Source organism: Perca fluviatilis, chromosome 10 (assembly GCF_010015445.1).
Source record: "Perca fluviatilis chromosome 10, GENO_Pfluv_1.0, whole genome shotgun sequence".
Taxonomy (NCBI): domain Eukaryota; kingdom Metazoa; phylum Chordata; class Actinopteri; order Perciformes; family Percidae; genus Perca; species Perca fluviatilis.
The window spans coordinates 1,491,821-1,513,725 of NC_053121.1; the positions used below are offsets into that span (position 1 = coordinate 1,491,821).

General features: G+C 44.4%; 1 protein-coding gene across 1 annotated transcript in view; it reads left to right on the forward strand.

Annotated features, from left to right (window-relative positions):
- Positions 1-21,905, forward strand: part of tenm2 (teneurin transmembrane protein 2) — a 300,069-nt gene that overhangs the window by 267,124 nt on the left and 11,040 nt on the right. The window contains exons 12-28 of the mRNA XM_039813221.1: positions 1,324-1,425; positions 2,271-2,465; positions 3,913-4,113; positions 6,141-6,326; positions 11,544-11,690; positions 12,032-12,242; positions 13,068-13,187; positions 14,644-14,905; positions 15,189-15,456; positions 16,635-16,778; positions 17,819-18,068; positions 18,425-18,445; positions 18,556-18,785; positions 19,905-20,059; positions 20,363-20,464; positions 20,767-20,940; positions 21,242-21,879. Coding sequence (XP_039669155.1) covers positions 1,324-1,425; positions 2,271-2,465; positions 3,913-4,113; positions 6,141-6,326; positions 11,544-11,690; positions 12,032-12,242; positions 13,068-13,187; positions 14,644-14,905; positions 15,189-15,456; positions 16,635-16,778; positions 17,819-18,068; positions 18,425-18,445; positions 18,556-18,785; positions 19,905-20,059; positions 20,363-20,464; positions 20,767-20,940; positions 21,242-21,879 — 3,406 coding nt within the window. The remainder of the gene's footprint in view (positions 1-1,323; positions 1,426-2,270; positions 2,466-3,912; positions 4,114-6,140; positions 6,327-11,543; positions 11,691-12,031; positions 12,243-13,067; positions 13,188-14,643; positions 14,906-15,188; positions 15,457-16,634; positions 16,779-17,818; positions 18,069-18,424; positions 18,446-18,555; positions 18,786-19,904; positions 20,060-20,362; positions 20,465-20,766; positions 20,941-21,241; positions 21,880-21,905) is intronic.

Genomic DNA, 21,905 nt, shown 5'->3' on the forward strand with positions numbered 1-21,905 from the left:
ATCTATATTTATCAAAGACTTTACACATTCACAGGGTGCAAAAAGCACTCACCAGCAGCATGTGCACAATGTTGCCACTAGCAACACAACTATAGCAGCATTGTCAAGTAGGCAGGACCGCCTAGTGAGTATAAAGATTTGTGTTTGCCAAAACATAGCATAAATTGACAGTATGTGTTCAAAAACGAAACACAACTTATTATACCAGAATCACGTCTGTGGTGTTTGTGCATGACAAAAATACCACTGCAACCCTGTAAGTTGGATGTTTTTAGGAACCTGAAACAGCGCCCCAAATAATTTCAATTGTTTTGGAGACATGAGTGTGAGAATAAGGGGGATGGATAGAAAGAGTCAAGCCGAGTAAAAGAATCCTTCACTGTCAATATCTGGCAGTAGTGCTTTCAGCAGTAAGAGTAGTAGGGAGAGGCGCTGTGGGCAGAATTAGAGTGAGTAGTGAGAGGGGGAGCTGGAGGAGAGACATAATGGTGGGGGCAAAACCAGAATGGAGTGAAGTAGAGTGAAGGAGGAGCTGAAGAGGGGAGTGAAAGAGAAGGTGGCATTAGGGTAAGAGGGAGGCATGGGGGCTTAGGGGGAAATGGCTAGGCACAGAAGTGTTTGAGCAGAAGGCAGTGAGGCTGAGTCATGCTTTGTGTAAGGAGAGTGAAAGCTGGAAAAAGCATGAACGAAGGAGGAAGGGACGAATTAAAGTCCAAAAGGCCTCCTTATCATTAGCATCGACCCTATTTCTTCCCACCAAACTGCTCTCTTCTTGTAAGTGGGTTAAGAGTCACTAAAAGGTGGATGGAGCACTGAAGTCATGTATGCACACAGCCAGAAACACACACATGGAGTCCGGCTAAAATCGGCCTTGTTGCACCAACCAACTACACCTGGATGAAGTATTAATGGCCTTGGTGAGGCCAGAGTGAGGAGTGAACAACCAAAACAAGGGGGGGAAGTAGCAGAATATAAGGAAGAGGAAGGATTGTTGGGACTGTTGTTGTAAAGTAGGGAGACATTGTTATTTTCTGTTACGGTGTGCAGAGAAATGATAAATGGGTAATGGCGTCTCGAGGAATGTCTGATTCAAAATGCATTCTCCCCACACTATGAAAAATGCAATGAAAAGGAATCTTGGCGGAGGGCACTTGCTTTTGATGTTGGTGTGACTGTGAGACCCTGAGCGCCTTGACTCCATTTGTAGTATCTCAAAGAACGAATGGTGACAATGATTTTAATCGAATGCTTTGATGCTCTCCATCAAACTCTCTCACCCCTCCCCTCGTTCCCTCTCTCTGTCTCACTTTGTCTTCTTCGCAGATTCAGTGCAAGAGTGCCCGCGCAATTGCCATGGTAACGGAGAGTGTAATTCTGGTGTGTGCCATTGCTTCCCAGGATTCCACGGCATGGACTGCTCCAAAGGTATTAGCTGCATGCAAATGTGTTTCTTCCGTCGAAAAAAGAAAAAGAAAAAAATCTGTCGTTTCCACCGTCTAATTAGACGAGCAGCCGGCACATTTGGGCTCCATGCAGCTAGCAGAGAGGATTAGGAGCTGTAAAGATGGCGCGAGGCCTTAGGTGGAGCCGAGACAAGATGTCTGATGATGAATGGCAGCTCCCCCCAGCTAACGTCTCCCTGGCTCTGTGCTCACCTGGGATAGACGGCTTTGATGAATAGTTTAGTTACCTCTGCCTGTAATTACTCTCCACGTCACTGCCACTCTCCAGCCCCTTAACCACTCTATTCACCCTCCTGCACCGCCAAGTGTTGGCGGGGTGAGTCGGGCGTGGGTGGGCGTCATGTCTTTTTACTCCTATCGAGAATCTCTAAAAAAGCCTGCTCATTGTTTCTTTCCTGTTCTCATACACATGGTTTAATTTAGGGGTGGGCAATATATCGACATTGATATATGAGGTTGGATATCGTATTAAATTTTGGATATCGTGATATGACGCAAGTGTTGTCTGTTCATAGTTTTACAGGCTACATGACAGTAAAGTGATGTTATTTTCCAAATTTACCAGACTGTTCTAGCTGTTCTGTTATTTTCCTTTACTCAGATAGTCATTATATACCGATATTGATGATTATTTATCTAAAATGTCATTGTGTAAATATTTTGTGAAAGCACCAATTGTCAACCCTACAAAATCGCAGCAATATCGGCATTGATGTATTTGGTCAAAAATATCGTGATATTTGATTTTCTCCATATCGTCCAGCTCTAGTTTAATCTCTACCCCTCTTTCTTTCTCCGTCCTTCCAGCGGCGTGCCCAGTGCTGTGCAGCGGCAATGGCCAATACGACAAGGGCTCCTGTGTGTGTTACAGCGGCTGGAAGGGACCCGAGTGTGATGTCCCTGTCACGCAGTGCATCGACCCTCTTTGCGGCGGCCACGGCACCTGCACCGACGGCAACTGTGTGTGCTCCATCGGCTACAAAGGGCAGAGCTGTGCAGAGGGTGAGAGGAGTTAATGGTGTGGTGCTCCTCAAGGATGTTTGATGGTTTAATGTGTGTCCTCTGTTTGTTTTTTCCTGCCCGCACTTGTGGGTTTTTCGACGAGTCAGAGTGATTATTTCTGAGAGAAAGATGAATGTTTGCACCGCAACAAACACACCTCACACATCCACAGACTCACACACACACACTCTACAGTAACTCCAGTTAGACAGCTCATCATAGCATAATCTTAATCTGACCAAGTGTCCGTTCTCTCCGTATATACAGATGAAGTGTGATACCGCAGCCAAACACATCAGAGATTTTATTAAGGGATGAAATTGCTTCTATTGATCCTTGTTAAGAAGGATCAGGCCGCCACATTCTCGGACGTCAGAAAGATAGGAAGCAAGAGAGAGAAAAAGAGAGGGATAAGAGATGGAGGGGGAGTCAGGGCAGGTGAGAGGTGAATATGTATGAAGAAAGAGAGAATTGGAAAAAGGAGGGAGAAAAGAGAGCCGAAGGTGACGATGAGGAGGGCGAAAGAAAGACAAAGAGAAGAAAGGAGTAGAGTGACAGACAAGACACAGGGGCCAGAGAACAAGATCAGCATTTTCTCCTGCTCTCCCGCTCATCTCATTTTTTCCCCTTCTCCTCTGGTCTCAAATCTGATATTCATCACAGCAGAGTCCCTCAAACAATTTACCTGGAGTGCCAGCGACATGAAAATCGATAACTGTGATCCGCCGTTTCTGCCAGGCAAACAGAAACGGAGGGCCGAGGTTATGTGCGAGCGTGTGCTTTTTATGAATGTGTGTGTGCATAGGGGTGTGAAGGGGTCAATCATGCCAGAGGAGGGGGAAGGAGGGGTAAGAGAGGTGTTAGACAAAAAAGACGAGAAGAGAGAGAGAGAGAGAGAGAGAGAGAGGGAGAGAAAGTGGGAGCGACCGGGACAGAGAGGGGCGGGTGGGTGGGCTCTTTGCCGGGAGGAGGTAATTTGTCAAATTGGTTTTCACTCACTGCTCGGACTCAGAGCTGCCTGTCAACCTGGCAGACTGACAGTGTCAGATTGTCCCCCATGTATTAGCGCATACACACTAATGCATACGCACACTCACGCACGCAGGCGAAACGCTCACGCCGAATAATGTGTCAGTGAGACTCGCTGCTCATCCAGAGTGGAACACATTTGCTGCTATGCCCCAATTATAGACTCAGCTATTCATTATTGTGAGCTTTAATTGCCTTAGTAATGTTTGGTAATACTTTTGTTTCATTATTATTTTGTGTACACAAAGAATGAAAATATGTCTTTTGTCACATCTTTTTCTTTTTTTTTTCTAACTCATAATATTTCATTTTTCTCTAACATCAGCTCAGATGGGATGTTTAGCTAGCCTGTGTTTTTGTTCATTTTGTTTTTCCCTGTGCTTTCCTTCCACATTGGTGTATCTCTGGTTAAATGCAGTGGATTGCCTGGATCCGACGTGTTCCAACAATGGCATCTGTGTGAATGGGGAGTGCCACTGTAAGCCAGGCTGGGGAGGGCTCCACTGTGAGCTGCCCAGGGCCCAGTGCCCAGACCAGTGCCACGGTCACGGGGCCTTCATACCAGACACTGGGCTGTGCAGCTGTGACCCCAACTGGATGGGACCTGACTGCTCTATGGGTAAGAACTGAACGGCTGCAGAGCTGCTTGGGCTGCAGAAAGGCAGAGTAAAGATTGGAGGTGTTATAGTTAGGAGAAAAGGACTGCCGACTACACATTGTTCCAACATATTTTGTGGTCCCCAAGGATACATAGATGATTAGTTACCATTTTATTTTATACGGCTTTGGTTTTCAAACTGTGTTTGAATGAAATCTACAAAAGCACAAAGAATACAACTTTCTCAGATACAGCAACTGTTTGTTGCTGTATTGTCTATGCCAAATTGGAGCACACAGGAACAAACTGTGACAAGTTTTACTGTCATGGCTATATAAAAATCATCTCTCTCAATAGACTGTCAGGGACAGTATGGCTATGACAGCTTTTTACGATTATCAGGGTAGTGCTCAAAATCCAAAATGGGCAATGCAAGGCGCTTTTATTTGTGTAGCACATTTCATTACAATGGGCTTTACATAAAAGTAACAACATGTAGCTCGTTCAAAAGAATGTAATAAATAAAAAGCAGCTGCAACAACAAAAGAAAAAAAATTAAGAATAACCACCCACAAACAACACCAGCAAACACACAACAAACCCCCGCACACAGTCCACAGGCAAACACACACACAGAGCAGAGCAACTGTAAGCCTTAGACAATAGAAAAGCATTTAATTGTACATTTAAACAACACAGTTGTGACAGATCTCAGGTCATCAGGTTGTTTGTTCCAGAGAGTAAGGCCAGAGTAAAAGCCTCCACACCCCATGTTAATGTTAATATGTACAGTTGGAAGACATGATGACCTGAGAGGTCTGATTGGACTGTAGTAAGAAGTGCACTGTGGAGCCAAACTGTTATGGCCTTTATAAGTTATTGTTAGATTTCTGAAATTGATTCTGTGTTGCCCTATGAAGCCAATAAAGTGATTTTAGAATAGTGATTATGAAATGCCTATTCCAGATGTTTCTTAAACTCAATGACTACATGAATGTAGGAGGTGAGTTTGCATTGTGGAAAGTGACATATACAGTTAATATAGACTTTGTGGGGGGAAGAAGAAAATGAAAGGCGCATAGAGTCACTTCCTATGCATAAGGCTCATAATTCCCAGCTGCACCTCCTGGATGGAGTAAAAACACAAGATAGATATTGCTTGTAAAAGTAGCTGGATTCCTGTTTAAATGCCTTTTTATAATAAAATACTCAACTTCCACGATTCTTTATCTCAATAAAATCAAGCTATTAACGCCACTACTGTGAGAGAGACAGCAACCTCCAACATGCCAGGCTCACAACGCTTCCCCGTCTCAGGATCAATAACAGAGCTCCAGCATTTGTCATGAGAGCAGCAATGCTTAACTTTAATAAAGACAACATTGTTCCACGCTGCAGGATCCCTCAGCAAGTTTATATGAAATCTGTACATCTGTATATACTACATTCCCCCGCACACCGGGGGTCCTGAGCACATGAGCAGGGATTGTCACATCTCACCACATGCACCGTCGCTGCCTGCAACATCGAGCCTCCCAAACAGTGACTGTAATGGAAGCTGAGGAAATAAAACGTGTCTTCACAAAAATAAAATCACTGATTTTATTGTATAGCGGATAATTGTATTTAGTTTAGTACAGGTTTGATTGTTTTGCTGCTTTGGGCACATGTTTTTTTCCTGCACTTGGGTAATTTGACATTGTTACTGACTGTCACAGGGGATGAAGTCAAACATAGCACAGATGTTTTGATTTGCAGGTTAAAACTTACACCTCCTAGTTACATATTACCATTGTTTTCATGGTAATATGATAACTATATTTCCACGTGTAGTTAGGACTTGCTTCACGTTGAAATATAGCCATTTTGATGCTGCTGAAACAACAGATATATGTATAAAACACTCATTTACTACCAAATCAGTGCTTACTGGACACTATCTCCATTGTCTCAGAGTGCACATATGGCGAAATACAATCCTACAATAACCATCAGCTTTTGAGTCCAGATATAATGTATGTGACCCAAATCTTTCTCTCTTCCTTCAGAGGTGTGCTCAGTTGACTGTGGGACCCATGGAGTGTGTATGGGTGGAGCTTGCCGCTGTGAGGAGGGCTGGACCGGCGCAGGCTGTGACCAGCGGGTGTGCAACCCGCTCTGCATCAAACATGGAACCTGCAAGGACGGCAAATGCCAGTGTCACCAGGGCTGGAACGGAGAGCACTGCACCATTGGTAAGCGCCTCTGTGTATGTGTGTGTGCATTTGGGAGGTGTGTGTTTGATGCGTGTCAACAGGAACACCAGCACCCAGTCAGACTAAACTGGCAGCTCCTTTCCACTTTGTTAAAGGAATCTCGAAATGAGAAATGGAGGCAAAAGGGAGACCTCTGGGAATTTGAAGAGAGGGTTGGGGGTAGTAGGCGATGTAGAAGCTGGATGAACAGAAAGGAGAGGAGCAAACCTCCTAGAAGAGGTGGTTGGATTCAGAAAGAGCACAATTTAGCCGTTTTTGGGCTGCCTCTCAACTGCAGACCCAGGAGTGTTAGTTACTTTGGCCTTTGAAACACCAAAGTTACGTGATGAAAGTTAAAACTCCTCACATCACTGTGATCAAAAAATATCTCTCTCACATTTTATGTGCGCGCGTGTGTGCATGTACACCGTTGTGCTAGTGTGTGTGTGTGTGTGTGTGTGTGTGTGTGTGTGTGTGTGTGTGTGTGTGTGTGGTGTGTGTGTAAGAGTGTGCCTTTTTATGTCAGTCAATCACTGTCTTATATTGTCACTTTGGATGGATGAGTGCCAGATTCCTTTGATTCACCCACAGAGCTTTGAGACACAAAGTCTAATTTTCTTGTCACCACAAGCACTGTGATTGCAATCTGATACACGCACACACACACACGCACACACACACACACACACTCACGAATAAACACCAAAACACTTGCAGCATAGCAACACATATATACACGTACCCACACGCATGCTAACACATACATACGCACAGGGGAATAACAGTTTATGGTATACCCATTTCCCCCCATCAGAAAGTAGGGCAGCTTTGACTGCAGCATCAGCCCAAGATGAAAGAGTTGTCAGGCCTCAGCTTGGCGCAAAGCACACTTCACTAGCACCAGACACTGTTGTTGTTAGCTTATCTCAGCTTGCCTGTTGTTCATTTCAGCTCTGCATGATGTTGCTTGCATTTAATTAAAAAAAAAAATATATATATATATATATATACTCTCCCCATCTCTTACCTTTTGCACATTTTCTCCCACTGCAGACCATGGGAGCATGGTTGACAAAGCAGGTACCGTATCTGACACTGGTGTTTTGTTTCTTAGCCTGTGGTGGTAGAAGCTAGCTGCTGCATTTGTGGGTTTTGGCCTGGCTTGGCTCTGTAGACTCTGTGGTGCTATCTGTCCATAGATTTAGGGCGCCAGCCTCAATGATAGCTCCCCTACATGTAGCGCACTCCCATTTACAGCAGTGCACTACACAGCGGGGGCTAGCTGTCATTGAGCCTAGATGTGTTGTGGGGTACAGTAGAGCCTAGTGTGGTATCAGCAGTGTTGAGGGGCTGTGCTGTGAATGTGTGGATGTGCATGCGTGTGAGCGTGTTCTTTTCCATATATTTTCTAATGTGGGAACAACAAACCCATAATTCTGCTCAGGTATGCTAGTCATGTATTGCGTAAACACAGCTGCTTCACACGAGGAGAAAATGATGAAAGCCGTAAAGAACGTTTGAGGTAATTGGTGAATTTCATAGGCCACTGATGCGAGGCCTTAATGTGGTATCACAAAATACAGAACTGTTGAGTGTGTATTTACATTTGGGTATTTGTGGCAACAGTCGTGGCCATGGTAGAGCGGCTAATGCATTTATTTTGTGTGTATGTGTGTGTGTGACTCAGCAAGCATACAATATTAATTCCAGATTTTCTATCTTTTCATCAAACCGATTCCCTCCAACCTAAGCCTAGAAAAAAAGAAATAATGAACAGTTTAGTCAGATCACACAAAGATAAACAGAATCATGGCTAAGGTTAAGACATTGACGCAAACAGAGAAGGGTGCAGGTCTAGGGTGAGTTGCTTCACACACACTGCAAGAATGCTTAATAGATAGCCCCGCAGCTGAACCTTACCTTACTGGGTTACACAGAGCGGCGCAGATTGCCTGACAGTACAGGTCCCCGAAGCACCGTTGAGAGTGTCCTCTCACCCTCTACGCTTAATGGAATAGCTCTCATTGTTTTATGAAGAGCCAGCCCAGAGAAAAGGTAAATCGCAGGGTTAAAGAGGGAGCAAGACAGAGAGGGAGAGTAAAGAAGAACAGATGGAGCCAAAGGGAAGCAGAAAGACAGGTCACAGAACATGTGGGCTAGAGTTATCAATATAATTTCCAAGATAGCTTATTAAGAATAGGAGGAGTAGATGAGTGGAGATTTATCCGAGGAAGTGCAGAGTTATCTGCTCCATCTATAAGCAGTGGTCTTGGATTTATGGCCTTTACTTTATGACCTTTAGAGGAGACAGAGCTGGAAGCAGGGGGAAAAGGAGAGAATGGTGGAACTTTTTAGCACAAAGTCTTGACTTCAGTTTCTTTTATCCACTACGTTCAATCTTTCTCTATCTCTGTCTGTCTTTCTTTCTCACTTCTTCCTCGGAGTCTTATGCTGGTATCTTTTTCTATCCAGTCATGTACCCTGACGCCCACACACACCACACAAGAGTGTGAGTGTGCTGACCCATAACCCAAGGCAATTTCTTCTCCTTTTTAAGGGGATTTCATCAGAGTCCAAGTACATTAGTGGGGAGGGTGGACTTAATAGTTTCTGAAATCCCACTTTATTCTAGTTAGTATGAAGGGGTATCGACTGGGCCCTGGCATTAAAGAGAGAGGAGTCTTGTGTCAGCCTGCCCAGGCAAGCCGATCAATGCCCGCTATGGATTGTCCTGTCCTGGTGCTTCATAAGTATTTGGCTGCTTTAAATGGCAACTCCATTTAACAGGCAATCACTGCTAACTGCCTTTGTTCCCTGAGCTCAATACTATTCCAGCCTGACTGTTAATACAGCGTCGTGAGCAGTCCCCTGATGCAGAAAATGGTAATAATTAAAGATAAAAACCTTTGATTTGATTCCTCTTGTTAAGCTGAAAACATGGTTAATCTTTACACACACCCCCACCCCCTCTTCTTAGGAATTCAACCAAGATGACGCACTTTTTCTCAAAGTCCTCTGTTGACTTTCCCTCATCACCTGGTGGTTGAGACATATGATAAAATGCCAATCGGGGTGAAATGCCTGTTAATTTAGCTGCTGCCACGGTTTAGATTGCACTATTTGTATTCATAATGCATGGCTTTATTGATGCAGCGATTTGTTAGAGGGCAAAATCCTACAGTGCAACTTGAGTGAAAATATGTTCATTAATCTACTGAGAAGGACTCAATGAAAAGCATTTCATATTCATAATCTCTTACTGGGTTATTTTGTCCTTCCTCACTCTGTGTCAGCACACTGCTACTGAGTGGGAAATGTCAGGTCATATCTCTAGGGTGCGTCATGCTGTGTGTGTGTGTGTGTGTGTGTGTTTGTCTGTGTCTGTGTCTGTGTCTGTGTGTGTCTGTGTGTTTTTGACTAAGTGCCTTTGCGTGCATGCACGTATTGTTTTATCAGTCAACCCTGCCTCCATATCCCGTGGGTAGACTTAAGAGTGTCGCATCCTGCTCCTTCATTTATAAAAGAGGAAATCACTGTGACAAGTTTGTTTGAGGCTCTTTGTGCTTCTGGAGAAAACATTGTCATTGTGTGTCATCGTGGGTTTTTTCCCTCCAATCTCCCTGTTAAATGTGGCAGACACACAGACTCGTGTTAGAGCTAGAAAGGTGTGATTTATAACGATATGGGGAAATGGTTAGACAGGCCAGGAGTCAAAGACCTTTTTGAAAAAGACATTGATGGGTAACATTGTCTCAGCATGAATGCAAACTATTACATGGAATATAAAAATGCCATAATGAGCTTTCAGAAACAAAAGTATTTATCTGTTGGCATTTAGCGGATGTTTTTATTTGAACCCAATTTAGTGGAATTATTTTAATATAGGAGTCATCTTAAGGGAATAGTATTTTGGGGAATACACTTACCAAGAGTATATAGTATATGAAAAGATTGATACCACTGTCTGTTCAATATGAAGCTGGAGCCAGCAGCCAGTTAGCTTAGCATGAAGGGGAAAGAGCTAGCCTGGCCTGGGTCTTACAGGGGGTTATGTGTGGAACTTTTTCTTGTTCGGGCACAATCATTTCCCAGAGTCTCCTGGCTGCCTGGAACCAACAAGACCCCGGAAGGAATTCACTGCTCCCAGCCAAGAAATAGTTCCGCACATAACCCCCATAAAAACAAACACTTTTCACACACATTTTCATACAGATTAAACAGACTAGATATAACATGTTCATTTGTAAGCTGTTTCCAGTCTTTATTCTAAACTAAGCTGTGCAAAAAGTGAATAACAGTATTTCCCAAAATATCACACTATTCCTTTAAATTTTCTTTACCATCACAACCAATCAAGAGTTATTACCGGATATAACTTTGATAAGATGCTACTGCCCTCTATAATTGCACATTTCCTTATCCAGACACCCTTAAAATGTCTGCTTTCCCTTGCCTTAAAGTCTCTCTTGACTTGATGGTGGCCTTGCCATGCTAGTTACAGAACTTTCTTGGCTCCAGGGCCTCAGATTCTGGTAGAGCTTTTTTGCATAACCTAAAGTGAAGGTTTATTAGTTCATAGACTGCCACTGCACAGATACACACACACACACACACACACACACACACACACACACACACTCTATCGAACATAATCCCATTCTCTCATGAAAAAGCATTACTCTCAGGCCGTCAGAATCCCATTACCTACATTGAATCATAAGTAAGAGCGAGAGAGACTGCAAGGGAGAGAGAGAGTGTGATGAGCGGGTGGGGCTCTATTAAGTAAGTGAATCAAGAGATCTGTCCCCCCACACACACACACACTCACATGCACGTTAGCAGCCACCCCGAAGGTGTAGAGACATACGGATGGGAAGGTGTGCGTGAAAATTGACGTGCTGAATTAAATTGATTCTTGAACATTCAATACTTACAGTATGCTACCACGTGCTTATTAAATTGAGTGAGACTCATTGGTCTATCATAACCATATGAGTGTGTGTGTGTGTGTGTGTGTGTGTGTGTGTGTGTGTGTGTGTGTGTGTGTGTGTGTGTGTGTGTGTGTGAGAATGTGTGTGAGAATTTGCGTGTTCATGTGTGTATCATTGACGATGAAACAAGCAAGCATCTCCCTGCTTTGCTCCCATCATCCCTCCCTCCCCCTTTTCCTTCTTTCTCACTTTCCTCCCCCTCTCTCCTCCTGTCCTCTCCTCGCAGACGGCTGTCCCAACCTGTGTAACGGGAATGGCCAGTGCACCATGGGACAGCAGAGTTGGCATTGTGAGTGTCAGACAGGCTGGAGGGGCCCTGGCTGCAGTGTTGCCATGGAGACCTCCTGCGCCGACAACAAGGACAACGAAGGAGGTGAAGTGGGAGGACCAGGAGAAGATTAAGGGGAGGGGACTGTTATAAGTGCAGCCCTTACTTAAGAATGCCTCATGTAAAAAAGAAGAAGAAAAAAAATTGTTTGTGAAGGGAATAATGATCAAGAAAAATAATGAATTAAACAAGAAACAGAATTATGATAGAAGGCTCATGAGAGGAGTCCTCACTATGAATGCCAACATTAAACTTCCCACTGTGAAAGAATCAAAAGATTATCAAAATATGAAATCAATAATAGAAGAAGAAGGGGTAGTTCTTTGCAGTCTTTGCCAGTCTTACACAACCACCTCATCACTGCCACCATACTCTCTTTCTCTCAGATGGACTAACAGACTGCATGGACCCAGACTGCTGTATCCAGAGTCCCTGTCAGAACAGCCCGCTGTGTCGGGGCTCCCGGGACCCTCTCCTGGTCATCCAGCAGAGCCCCACGTCCCAGCCCCGTGTCCGCTCCTTCTACGACCGCGTCAAGATGCTCGTGGGACGTGACAGCACCCATATCCTCCCTGGGGAAAACCCATTCAACTCGAGGTATGGTGGGGAAACACGCAAACACAGGCTTCAAACACAGATTAGTATCAGCACTTAATTTTTGGACATGTACTTGACATATGCTAGATAGCAATTAATGCAGGAATGCAGGATTTTACTTCTAATTTTAATTAAGTCTTTAATTCTCATAATTCAGAGGTAGAGTGTATGCATTTTCATGTTTGCCAATAACTTGTGCCTGTGAGATTGCTTGTTAGAGAATATTACTGATTAGATGACCTTAGAAGTTTTTACATTTTATGTGAATAAATCTATGCCATGAAAACTAGCCTAACTTTAGATCCAGTTACACAAAAATATCAAATAGACTTTAGAATGGTTCACAGAGACATCCAAGACCTTAACCAATCCCAGAGTCAAAGCAGCCCGAGCCTAGATTCCCCGTAGATTTATATTTAGCGCTGTCCATGGTGCTGATCCTCCTCTGCATACACATGCCGACATCAGATTTTTCAAAGGAAATGGCTCATCAATCTGGTGCTGTACGTTTAATTGTTATTCTATGTGCATCACACTGTGAGGCGCAGCCACTCACTCACTCACACAGTCATACACAAACATACGCACATATCCATCTATTCTGTTATGGTTTGTTTACATGATTGACGTGAGCTAATGTCGATGGCGGGGTTTGCTGATTGTTTCTAATTAATGAGTGGTGGAAGACCAGAGCAATAAATGAATGGGGAAAATTGGATGATTGAAAGATGGTGAGATTAATCAATCAGATGATTGATGGTTAAGAAGATTGGGTTGATAGATTGACTATCGCTCTCTCACTCTGTCTCTTCTATCTTCTTCCAGTTTGGCATCTCTAATCCGGGGTCAAGTGTTGACTACAGATGGAACCCCTCTGGTGGGGGTGAACGTGTCTTTTGTCAACTATCCCCACTACGGATACACGCTGACACGGCAGGATGGAATGTATGTACAACAGCTACCAAGCACTCCTTGCTGAAACTACCTCACCACACAGGCTGTATGATTAGATTAGATTAGATTAGATTAGATTAGATTAGATTAGATTAGATTAGATTAGATTAGATTAGATTAGAAATCATGAATGATCCCATGAGGAAACTGGGCCTGTTGCAGCCACAGATAATTAGATACAGCAAAGAAAGGGGATTTCAAATAAGAGCAGAGCAAATGTATTTACAACAACACAACTGAGAGTCAAAACTCAATATTCTTAGTGAAAATGTATTAATAAAAATGAAATGTAAAGGAAATGGGGAAAAATGTGCAAGATAGAATGATATCAAAACACTCAATATCATGCAATATAGTGTACCAGTCAAATGTTTAAGAACAATTACTGGAAGTGAGACTTGTTTTCATGATTAATAAGGTTTAATGTCTGACTGTATCATTTTACAACTATAGAAGTTTCACTCAAAATAAGCATGGTCCAATATGTGAAACCAAATGATAGGGCCATCTAAGAAATGTTTAAGGCAAAAAATGAAAAACAATTCTTTGCTTTAAAAGCCACCTTCCAAACACATTAGGTTAACTCACCTGACATGTCTTTCCATTTCTCCTGCAGGAATTCCAGTTTCCGGAGAGTTCTAGGCTGCTTTAATTTTACTTGTCTGTCCAATTTTCCCCCTGCAAGTTATATTGAATTTAAGTACGGCTGACATCTGTAACATGTTATTTCAAAATGTGATTTATTGGTTCTTTAGACCGACCTCCACTTATTAAATGTGCGGTTTCTGTGGTTCCTGTCCCCGTCTCCTCCCTTTATCAATGCTTTCTTTGCAGCATTTACTTCCAGTTAGGCCGAGCTGACGCTGGAGCATCTGAACTTCTAGTAACATTCAATTAACCTTGTATTTCAGAGGCAGTTACCCACCAGTTTCACAGACTTGTGACTTGAATGAACATGTTCTGATGTCCCTGTCTGACCTTGTTTAGTTTTGATGAGTGCTATTTTCTTCAAGTTGTTGGAGGCTCTTGGCCGCAGCAGTTCCAGACACGTACAAAGCTCTGGCCATTTGCCATGGCAAACGTGGACATGACCTGTTTCTATCTCAATCATCAGCCCACAGCTGTTAATCATAATTTGAAGACAAAAGGTTAAAGAACATCTAATAAAATCACTTCTACGTAGAGATCAGTGTTCTAACATTGTGCTATTTATATTTCAGACCTTAAACTGTTGTCTAGACAGCTTGTCTAGATGTCTTTGTTGTGAAAGTTTGGCGTAACATTATGCAATAATTTTGAAAAATCTATTCCAGGTGTTTTTTTGTTGATGAATTAAAGCAGTGGAGTAAATATTATGTTCGAAGAAACAAACACTGTCAGTGATCGTCCATCACAACACGTCCCCATCTGTACCTCATTCCCATCCTCTTCTTGCAAACCTCTCCAGGTTTGACCTGATAGCTAACGGTGGTGCATCACTGACTCTGCGGTTCGAGCGCGCCCCCTTCCTGAGCCAGGAGCGCACCGTGTGGCTGCCCTGGAGCCAGTTTTATGCTATGGACACTCTGGTGCTTAAGACAGAAGAGAACACGATCCCGGGCTGTGACCTGAGCGGCTTCGTCAGGCCTGACCCTCTTGTGATTGCATCCCCTCTCTCCTCCTTCTTCAGCTCCAAGCCAGGGGAGAAACCCATCATACCGGAGACACAGGTGCAGTACCACTGACCTCTGGCAGCCGGCTAATCTCCCTTCTGGTTCCCTTGCTCTCTTCCCACTCTCTTATATGCCTGTCTCCTGTAGCGCTCTTTCTCCTTTCGCTTCCATAGCTTTCCCCCCCATTCATTCCCTCCTTCCTCAATTTCTTTATTTCCTCCATTGTTTTTTTCCCTTTTTTGTCCTTCAGCCGTCAGTGGAAGCGTGACCCCCATTACTCCCTCTCTGTCTAATCCCCCCTAATCCCGCTCTCCTGTCATCTCCTGTCTTTGTCTTCCAGGTGCTGCATGAGCAGATCGAGGTGCCTGGCACAAGCCTAAAGCTGTGCTACCTAAGCTCCAGGACACAGGGATACCGCTCCCTGCTCAAGGTGACCATGACTCCAGCCGTGGTGTCCATGGGCCTGCTGAAGGTTCATCTGATGGTAGCAGTAGAGGGCCACCTCTTCCAGAAGTGGTTCCACGCCTCACCCAACTTGGCCTACACCTATATCTGGGATAAGACCGACGCATATGGGCAGAGGGTCTACGGGCTTTCTGAAGTTGTTGGTGAGTGGAAGGGATGGATGGAAGAGAAGCTGTGTTTGGTTGTTTGATTTCCAGTGGCGTAGAAACTTTACCAGTAAGTAAGCAGTGGCTATGACAGAGGGAGAGAGTGATAATTAGGGGTCCTGAAGGAGCGATAATACACTAGAAACCCGGCCTCCATCCACTACGCAGTATAGCCACAGTTAAGTGCTTTTTTTTCTTCCATACGTCTATTTCTCATTGAAGCCGCGTGCGGTTCAGCCAGCCAGCCAGCCGAAACTGTGGTGAAGGGTTATTAGCCATCAGGGTGAGTTAGCAGTTAGCTACTGGAGCAGCAAGCAGGAGTCCAGGGGAGCCTCAGTGCTATTATATTCTGCTGTCACAGTCGCTCACAGATGCTGTCAGCCAAACACTGCTGTCAGGCCACAGATGCAGTGGACATCTGGGGCTTCAGTGTGGACTAAAATCATGAGGGGCATACTGTTTGGGAAATTACATTCACTCTAAGATCCCATAGTTTCCTAGAGTGACTGTAATTTGACATTTCTCGAAGATTATAAAGCCCATACATGGTTTACGATTAGGTTATGTTTTGCTAGGCGTGGATAGAGACGCAGGTACAGTATACTACATTATTGTTTGCAGTGAAGCTGAAAAGGTGCTGGCAACAGCACTCTCACTGGGACTCAAGTGGGAGTCGATGTGTTAACACACTTTTCCTTTTAACAAGTTGTAACACAACAACAGACACATGCATGCACACATACAGCATATACATACACATGCAAGCAAACACGCTACCTCATCCTAAATCATTGTCCTTATTTTTAAATTTAGCCAAGTCAGCTGAGACTCTGTCAGCACATGTACATGGTTGGTGCAGTTTTCACCTCGGCAACCAATGTGAGGCCTGTAGGTTTAAAGGGCCTCCGGGCAATCTGTCCAATTAACAAGGTTTTTAATTAATTTAGCAGCATATGAGAGTGTTAGTCAGGTGTGAGTGCAGTTTTTGGTGCAGGTGCTAACTAGCTTCTCCGTGTATCACACATTTCACAACTTGAATGAACTTGGGAGGTTATGCTCTGATGAAGCTTTGCATAACCTCTCTTCCTGTTTTATTTCATGTTTATGTATTCTCTGTTCTTTCTTTTTTTTTCATCACTTCTTTTTCTCTCGCTTCTCCCCTCTCCTATATGTAGTGTCAGTGGGCTATGAGTACGAGTCCTGTGCCAGTCTCATCCTCTGGGAGAAGAGGACGGCCATTCTGCAAGGCTACGAACTGGACCCCACCAGTCTGGGCGGCTGGTCACTCGACAAGCATCATATACTAAACACACGCAGCGGTACGTACACACACACACACACACACTGCATATTCCCTCGCACAGACATATCCAGTATTTCCTTCTAGTTTATATTTAGCCAGTCCCCCATGTGTAGCAGGTTTACAGTACTTTATATCTCACAAAATGTGCTATTGTCTTGGGAAGGAAGTATACCAAACTGTGCTTCCTGTGGTTCACATGGAATTGCTAGGCACCTCCTTTTACCTCAGTGAGGAGTTTCACAGGAAGAGCTTGTGGTGTCTCACCTAGTTTGACTCCCTCATTTGGGATTTCTGTAGCGGTGGCCGTCATTCTTGTTGTATACCATTATCTAGACTATGTGCAGTAACGCTAAAAAGCATAGAAAAATTAATAGGCGGATGCACCTGTTCACCTGCTGTGACAATCGACGTGCTAATGGAATGGACACTGGAAACTGGAGAACCAGGGAGGTGTTTTTAAAGTGGGAGAATGCATTCACACCTCCCTTGTCCTCATCACCTGATGTTAGCCTGCTGTACAGTAGAGTAATATAATAATGTAAAATGTTTTCCGAGAATGATGCAATGCTACACTGTTTTACTTACTACCAAAGTCATTACAGTTCATCGTCAGTGGGACATGAAGGTCTGCACCAAATTTCATGGCAATCCATCCATTATTTGTCGAGACATTTGACACTTTGACACAAATGTTAACCTCATGGTGGTGCGAGGTGAATATTCAGAGGATCAGATGTTTCAGTCTTGACCAGTGTGGTGGACCAACCGACAGACAGATATTGCCAATCATATCGTTGTATAATCTCTCAGCTTCTAATAACAATAATATAATAATAGCTTTACTTGTATAGCTCCTTTAAAAACAATAATTTTGAAAGTGCTTTGACAGAGGGAACAAAAGCACATACAAATCAATACACATATATACAGATCAAATTAATACACATACACATGTATGTTCACATCAATGTTACAGTAATGCTACCAACAATACTGTAACTGAAAATAATGATCCCGGATCCGCATGTGTTTCTCTCCACCCTCGCTCCTGTCCAGGCATCCTTCACAAGGGAAGTGGTGAGAACATCTTTGTGACCGAGCAGCCCCCGGTAGTAACCAGCATCATGGGAAACGGACGGAGGCGCAGTATCTCCTGCCCCAGCTGTAATGGTCTGGCAGACGGCAACAAGCTATTGGCACCGGTCGCCTTGGCAATGGGAATCGATGGCAGCCTTTATGTCGGAGATCTCAACTTTGTGCGCAGGGTCTACCCATCTATGAACACAACTGGCATCCTGGAATTAAGGTAAAAGAGTAATCAATTAGAAAGCAGATTGGGATTTAGAGGTGTTTTGGTTTTGCAGGAAAAATACTGATAGTTACAAGACGAGCTGGTTAGATTAAAGTCAGATGGCAGGAGAAGATGAGGAGGGAAATACTGGATGTTTTCAGTACATTGAACATGTAGGATTTAGTCCTCTGCTGAAACAGAAACAGGGGATGGTAGAGTTGAGGTAGAATTACACATTGTACTAGATACCATTTCTCCAGGGTGTTTGTACCCATGGTTAGATTTTGCTGTTCACACCACAGCCAGCTTTGTGTTGCTTTCCACAGACTGTGTGAATTAACATTTGTTTTGTTGCGCTTTCTCCCTTGAAGGAACAAAGATTTCAGACACAGGTAAGATCCTTATGATGATAAATTGAAAGTTTCTCGTGCACATTCCAACAACAATAGCAAACGTATTTATAATATAAAAATCTTTAAAAGAAATGTCTTTCTCACCTCAGTAACAACCCAACCCATAAGTACTTCCTGGCAGTGGATCCAGTATCTGGGGCTTTGTTCATTTCGGACACCAACTCCCGCAGAATTTACCGCGTTCGATCGTTAACGGGAGGCCGGCTGCTGTCGGACAATGCGGAGGTCGTGGCGGGGACAGGGGAGCAGTGCCTGCCCTTTGATGAGCGCTGTGGGGATGGCGGCAAAGCCACTGAAGCTACACTCATGAGCCCCAAAGGTGAGCCAGTGGCAAAGAGTCTAGAAAATGAATCACAAATTATGTTGATGATTGAATAATCATTTTAGTCAATTGTTGGCTTTCTCTGATTCCTGCTTCTAAAAATGTGATGGTTTGCTGCTTTTCTCTGTTTAATATTATTTATAGAATTTCTTTTTCATACAATGTGCTCATCTCGTGACTCAACTAAAGCAGGACAGACACAGAAGGAGGTTATAAATCAGGTTAATGTTAAACTTATTAATGGAATTATTTTTGTGGATCATTGGATCTTAGAACATTGTGACACCAAACTGTCAAGGATGTCACACTGTCACATTTCCTGTCTGTGACACAAGTGTGTGTACATGTGAGACTGCAGATGTCAGTATATGTACAATATGTGTGTGAGTGTTTGTGAGAGAAGATGGGAAAGATTGGAGAAGACAATGAGCTACTGATGCCCTCTTACCTGTCTCAGGGAAAGTCAGCCAGCACACATCATCTTGCCCTCTCTCCTTCTCTGTCTTTATCTCCCTACCTCTCTCTCTCTCTCTCTCTCTCTCTCTCTCTCTCTCTCTCTCTCTCTCTCTCTCTCTCTCATTTACAGTGCCCTTCGCTGTATCTTCCATCTGTTGTGTATCTCAGTGCGTCTAGAAGTTATTTTGGGGCAGAGTTGCCTCAAACAAACACTCCTGTCTGAATGCCTGCTGCCTGTTAGACCGACGAGGCTGACACAGCAGCACCACTGGTAAACGCTAAAAGAGAGAAACAAATGAAAGGTAGAAAGGTGGAAGCAGCGAGGGGAAAACCGAGGAACGAGGTGGAGTGCATCAGATCACTTGCCTTTCCATAGAATCTGCTTGCAGTCTAGAACTGCCCTCTGGGAGGAGCATGAGCTCAACTCCCCAACCCGATGACTCATCCCAAAACTAACACTTTCTCTAACAGTTCAATGCCCCTTCCATCACTTTGTTCCCTCTCATTCAATGAAGCATCGAGCAATTCAGCTGTCAGGGCTGCTATCCGTTTTCAGCCAGTGGAAAGAGTGAAGTTTAATTGACTTAAAATGTCTACGGGTTGCCCCGCAGAGTTTGAGTTATGAGTCGTCACTCACGGTGTTCATCTCTGCTTTGACAGGTATCGCGGTGGATAAAAATGGGCTGATGTACTTTGTGGATGCCACCATGATCCGTAAGGTGGACCAGAACGGCATCATCTCCACTCTGCTGGGGGCCAACGATCTGACTACCGTACGGCCGCTGAGCTGTGACTCCAGCATGGACGTCAGCCAGGTACGACTGTTTCGGAGGGAAGTACAGGAGAGACAAGAGGCGATGGTGTGATAGATGATCGTCTAACAGCTCCCGTGAGTGCTGAGCTATGACGATTGTGTGGACAGGCGCCAGCCAGGAGGTCAGGGAGAGACTGATTTAGGGAGGGATTAAAGAGTCCATGGATAAATGAATGGATCAAAAGAGAGTGAGAACTGCAGTCACTTAAAAAAATGAAGAAGAGTCTGAACCTTGGCATCCTTTCAAAACACCTCCCTCAGCATAGATATTATCTAATGTGTAACTTTTGTTTCTGCCTACTAGGTGCGTCTCGAGTGGCCCACGGACTTAGCAGTGAACCCCATGGACAACTCTCTCTATGTCCTGGAAAACAATGTCATCCTACGCATCACTGAGAACCACCAGGTCTGTACGCTAACTAAGGCTTGATCACCCTTGCTAAACCCTTAGGGTGGGTTTGACAGGATTTAGTCCCAATTAGGCTTACTAAAGCCTATTTAGAAGTAAAATGTTATATTCTAATAAAGTTTTCTAAGTTTGGCATTACTGATTAATTAGCTCTTGGAATATTGTACTTTCTGGAATCTTACTTCATTATGGAAAGTTTTATCTGCACTGTTTCAGGAGCAAACCACTGATCTCCACGTTTGTGGAATTACTAGCATTCTTTTGATGATAGATGTGACATTAGCTGCTGTTGCCTACAGGTTAGCATCATCGCAGGTCGGCCCATGCATTGTCAGGTGCCTGGTATTGACTACAGCCTCAGTAAGCTGGCTATACATGCGGCCCTAGAGAGCGCCACAGCCATCGCCCTGTCCCACACCGGCATCCTCTACATCGCTGAGACGGATGAGAAAAAGATCAACAGAGTTAGACAGGTATGAGAGGGAGCTGTACGCAGTTGTTGGGCTGTGTGGTTGTTTTTATAATACATTTGTTAAACTTTTGTTGGCTAGCAAAACTGTCTGAACAGCTGGTCAGGCTGTGTGGGTGATTTTTAATATATTCTGAAATTGTTTCAGATCTCCAGACATTCCGGGCACTTTAATGTTGTTGTTTTTCTCCATTCTCTCTGTTTTGATAACTCCAAATGAATTGTGCTTTTGGTGATACATTTTCACCCAATCTCATCATTAAGCGGCTCTCGTCTTCCATTTTCTGTCTGTACATTTTTCTTAGGTGAGCACTAACGGAGAAATCTCTCTCCTGGCTGGCATTGCCTCCGACTGCGACTGCAAGAACGACGTCAACTGCAACTGCTTCTACGGTGATGACGGCTACGCCCCCGACGCCGGCTTGAACTCCCCCACTTCCTTGGCTGTGTCCCCCGATGGGACACTCTTTATTGCAGACCTCAACAACATACGCATCAGAGCTGTGCGAGCCAACCGGCCCGGCCCTGCCGTCTCCAGTGTGGGCTACGGAGGGTCTGCGCAGTATGAGGTTGCATCGCCAAGGGAACAGGAGCTGTATGTCTTCAATGGGGAGGGGCTTCACATCCAGACAATTAGCCTGGTGACTGGGGAGCCACTTTACAACTTCACCTACGGTCCTGACGACGAGCTGGTCATGCTGGCAGATAACTGCAACAATACAGTGAAGGTGAGAAGGGACGGCCAGGCCCCGGGAGGAGGGGCCGGCCTGCTCAGACTGGTGCTGCTGCCCGAGAATCAAGTGGTGACCCTGGGACTGGACCCCACCGGAGGGCTGCGCAGTGTGTCAGCCCTGGGCCAAGAGGTGGCTCTGATGGGCTACAGCGGCAGCACAGGCCTCCTGGCTACCAAAGCTGATGAGACTGGATGGACCACGTTTTACCAGTGAGTGTTTTTTTTTTGTCTGTCTG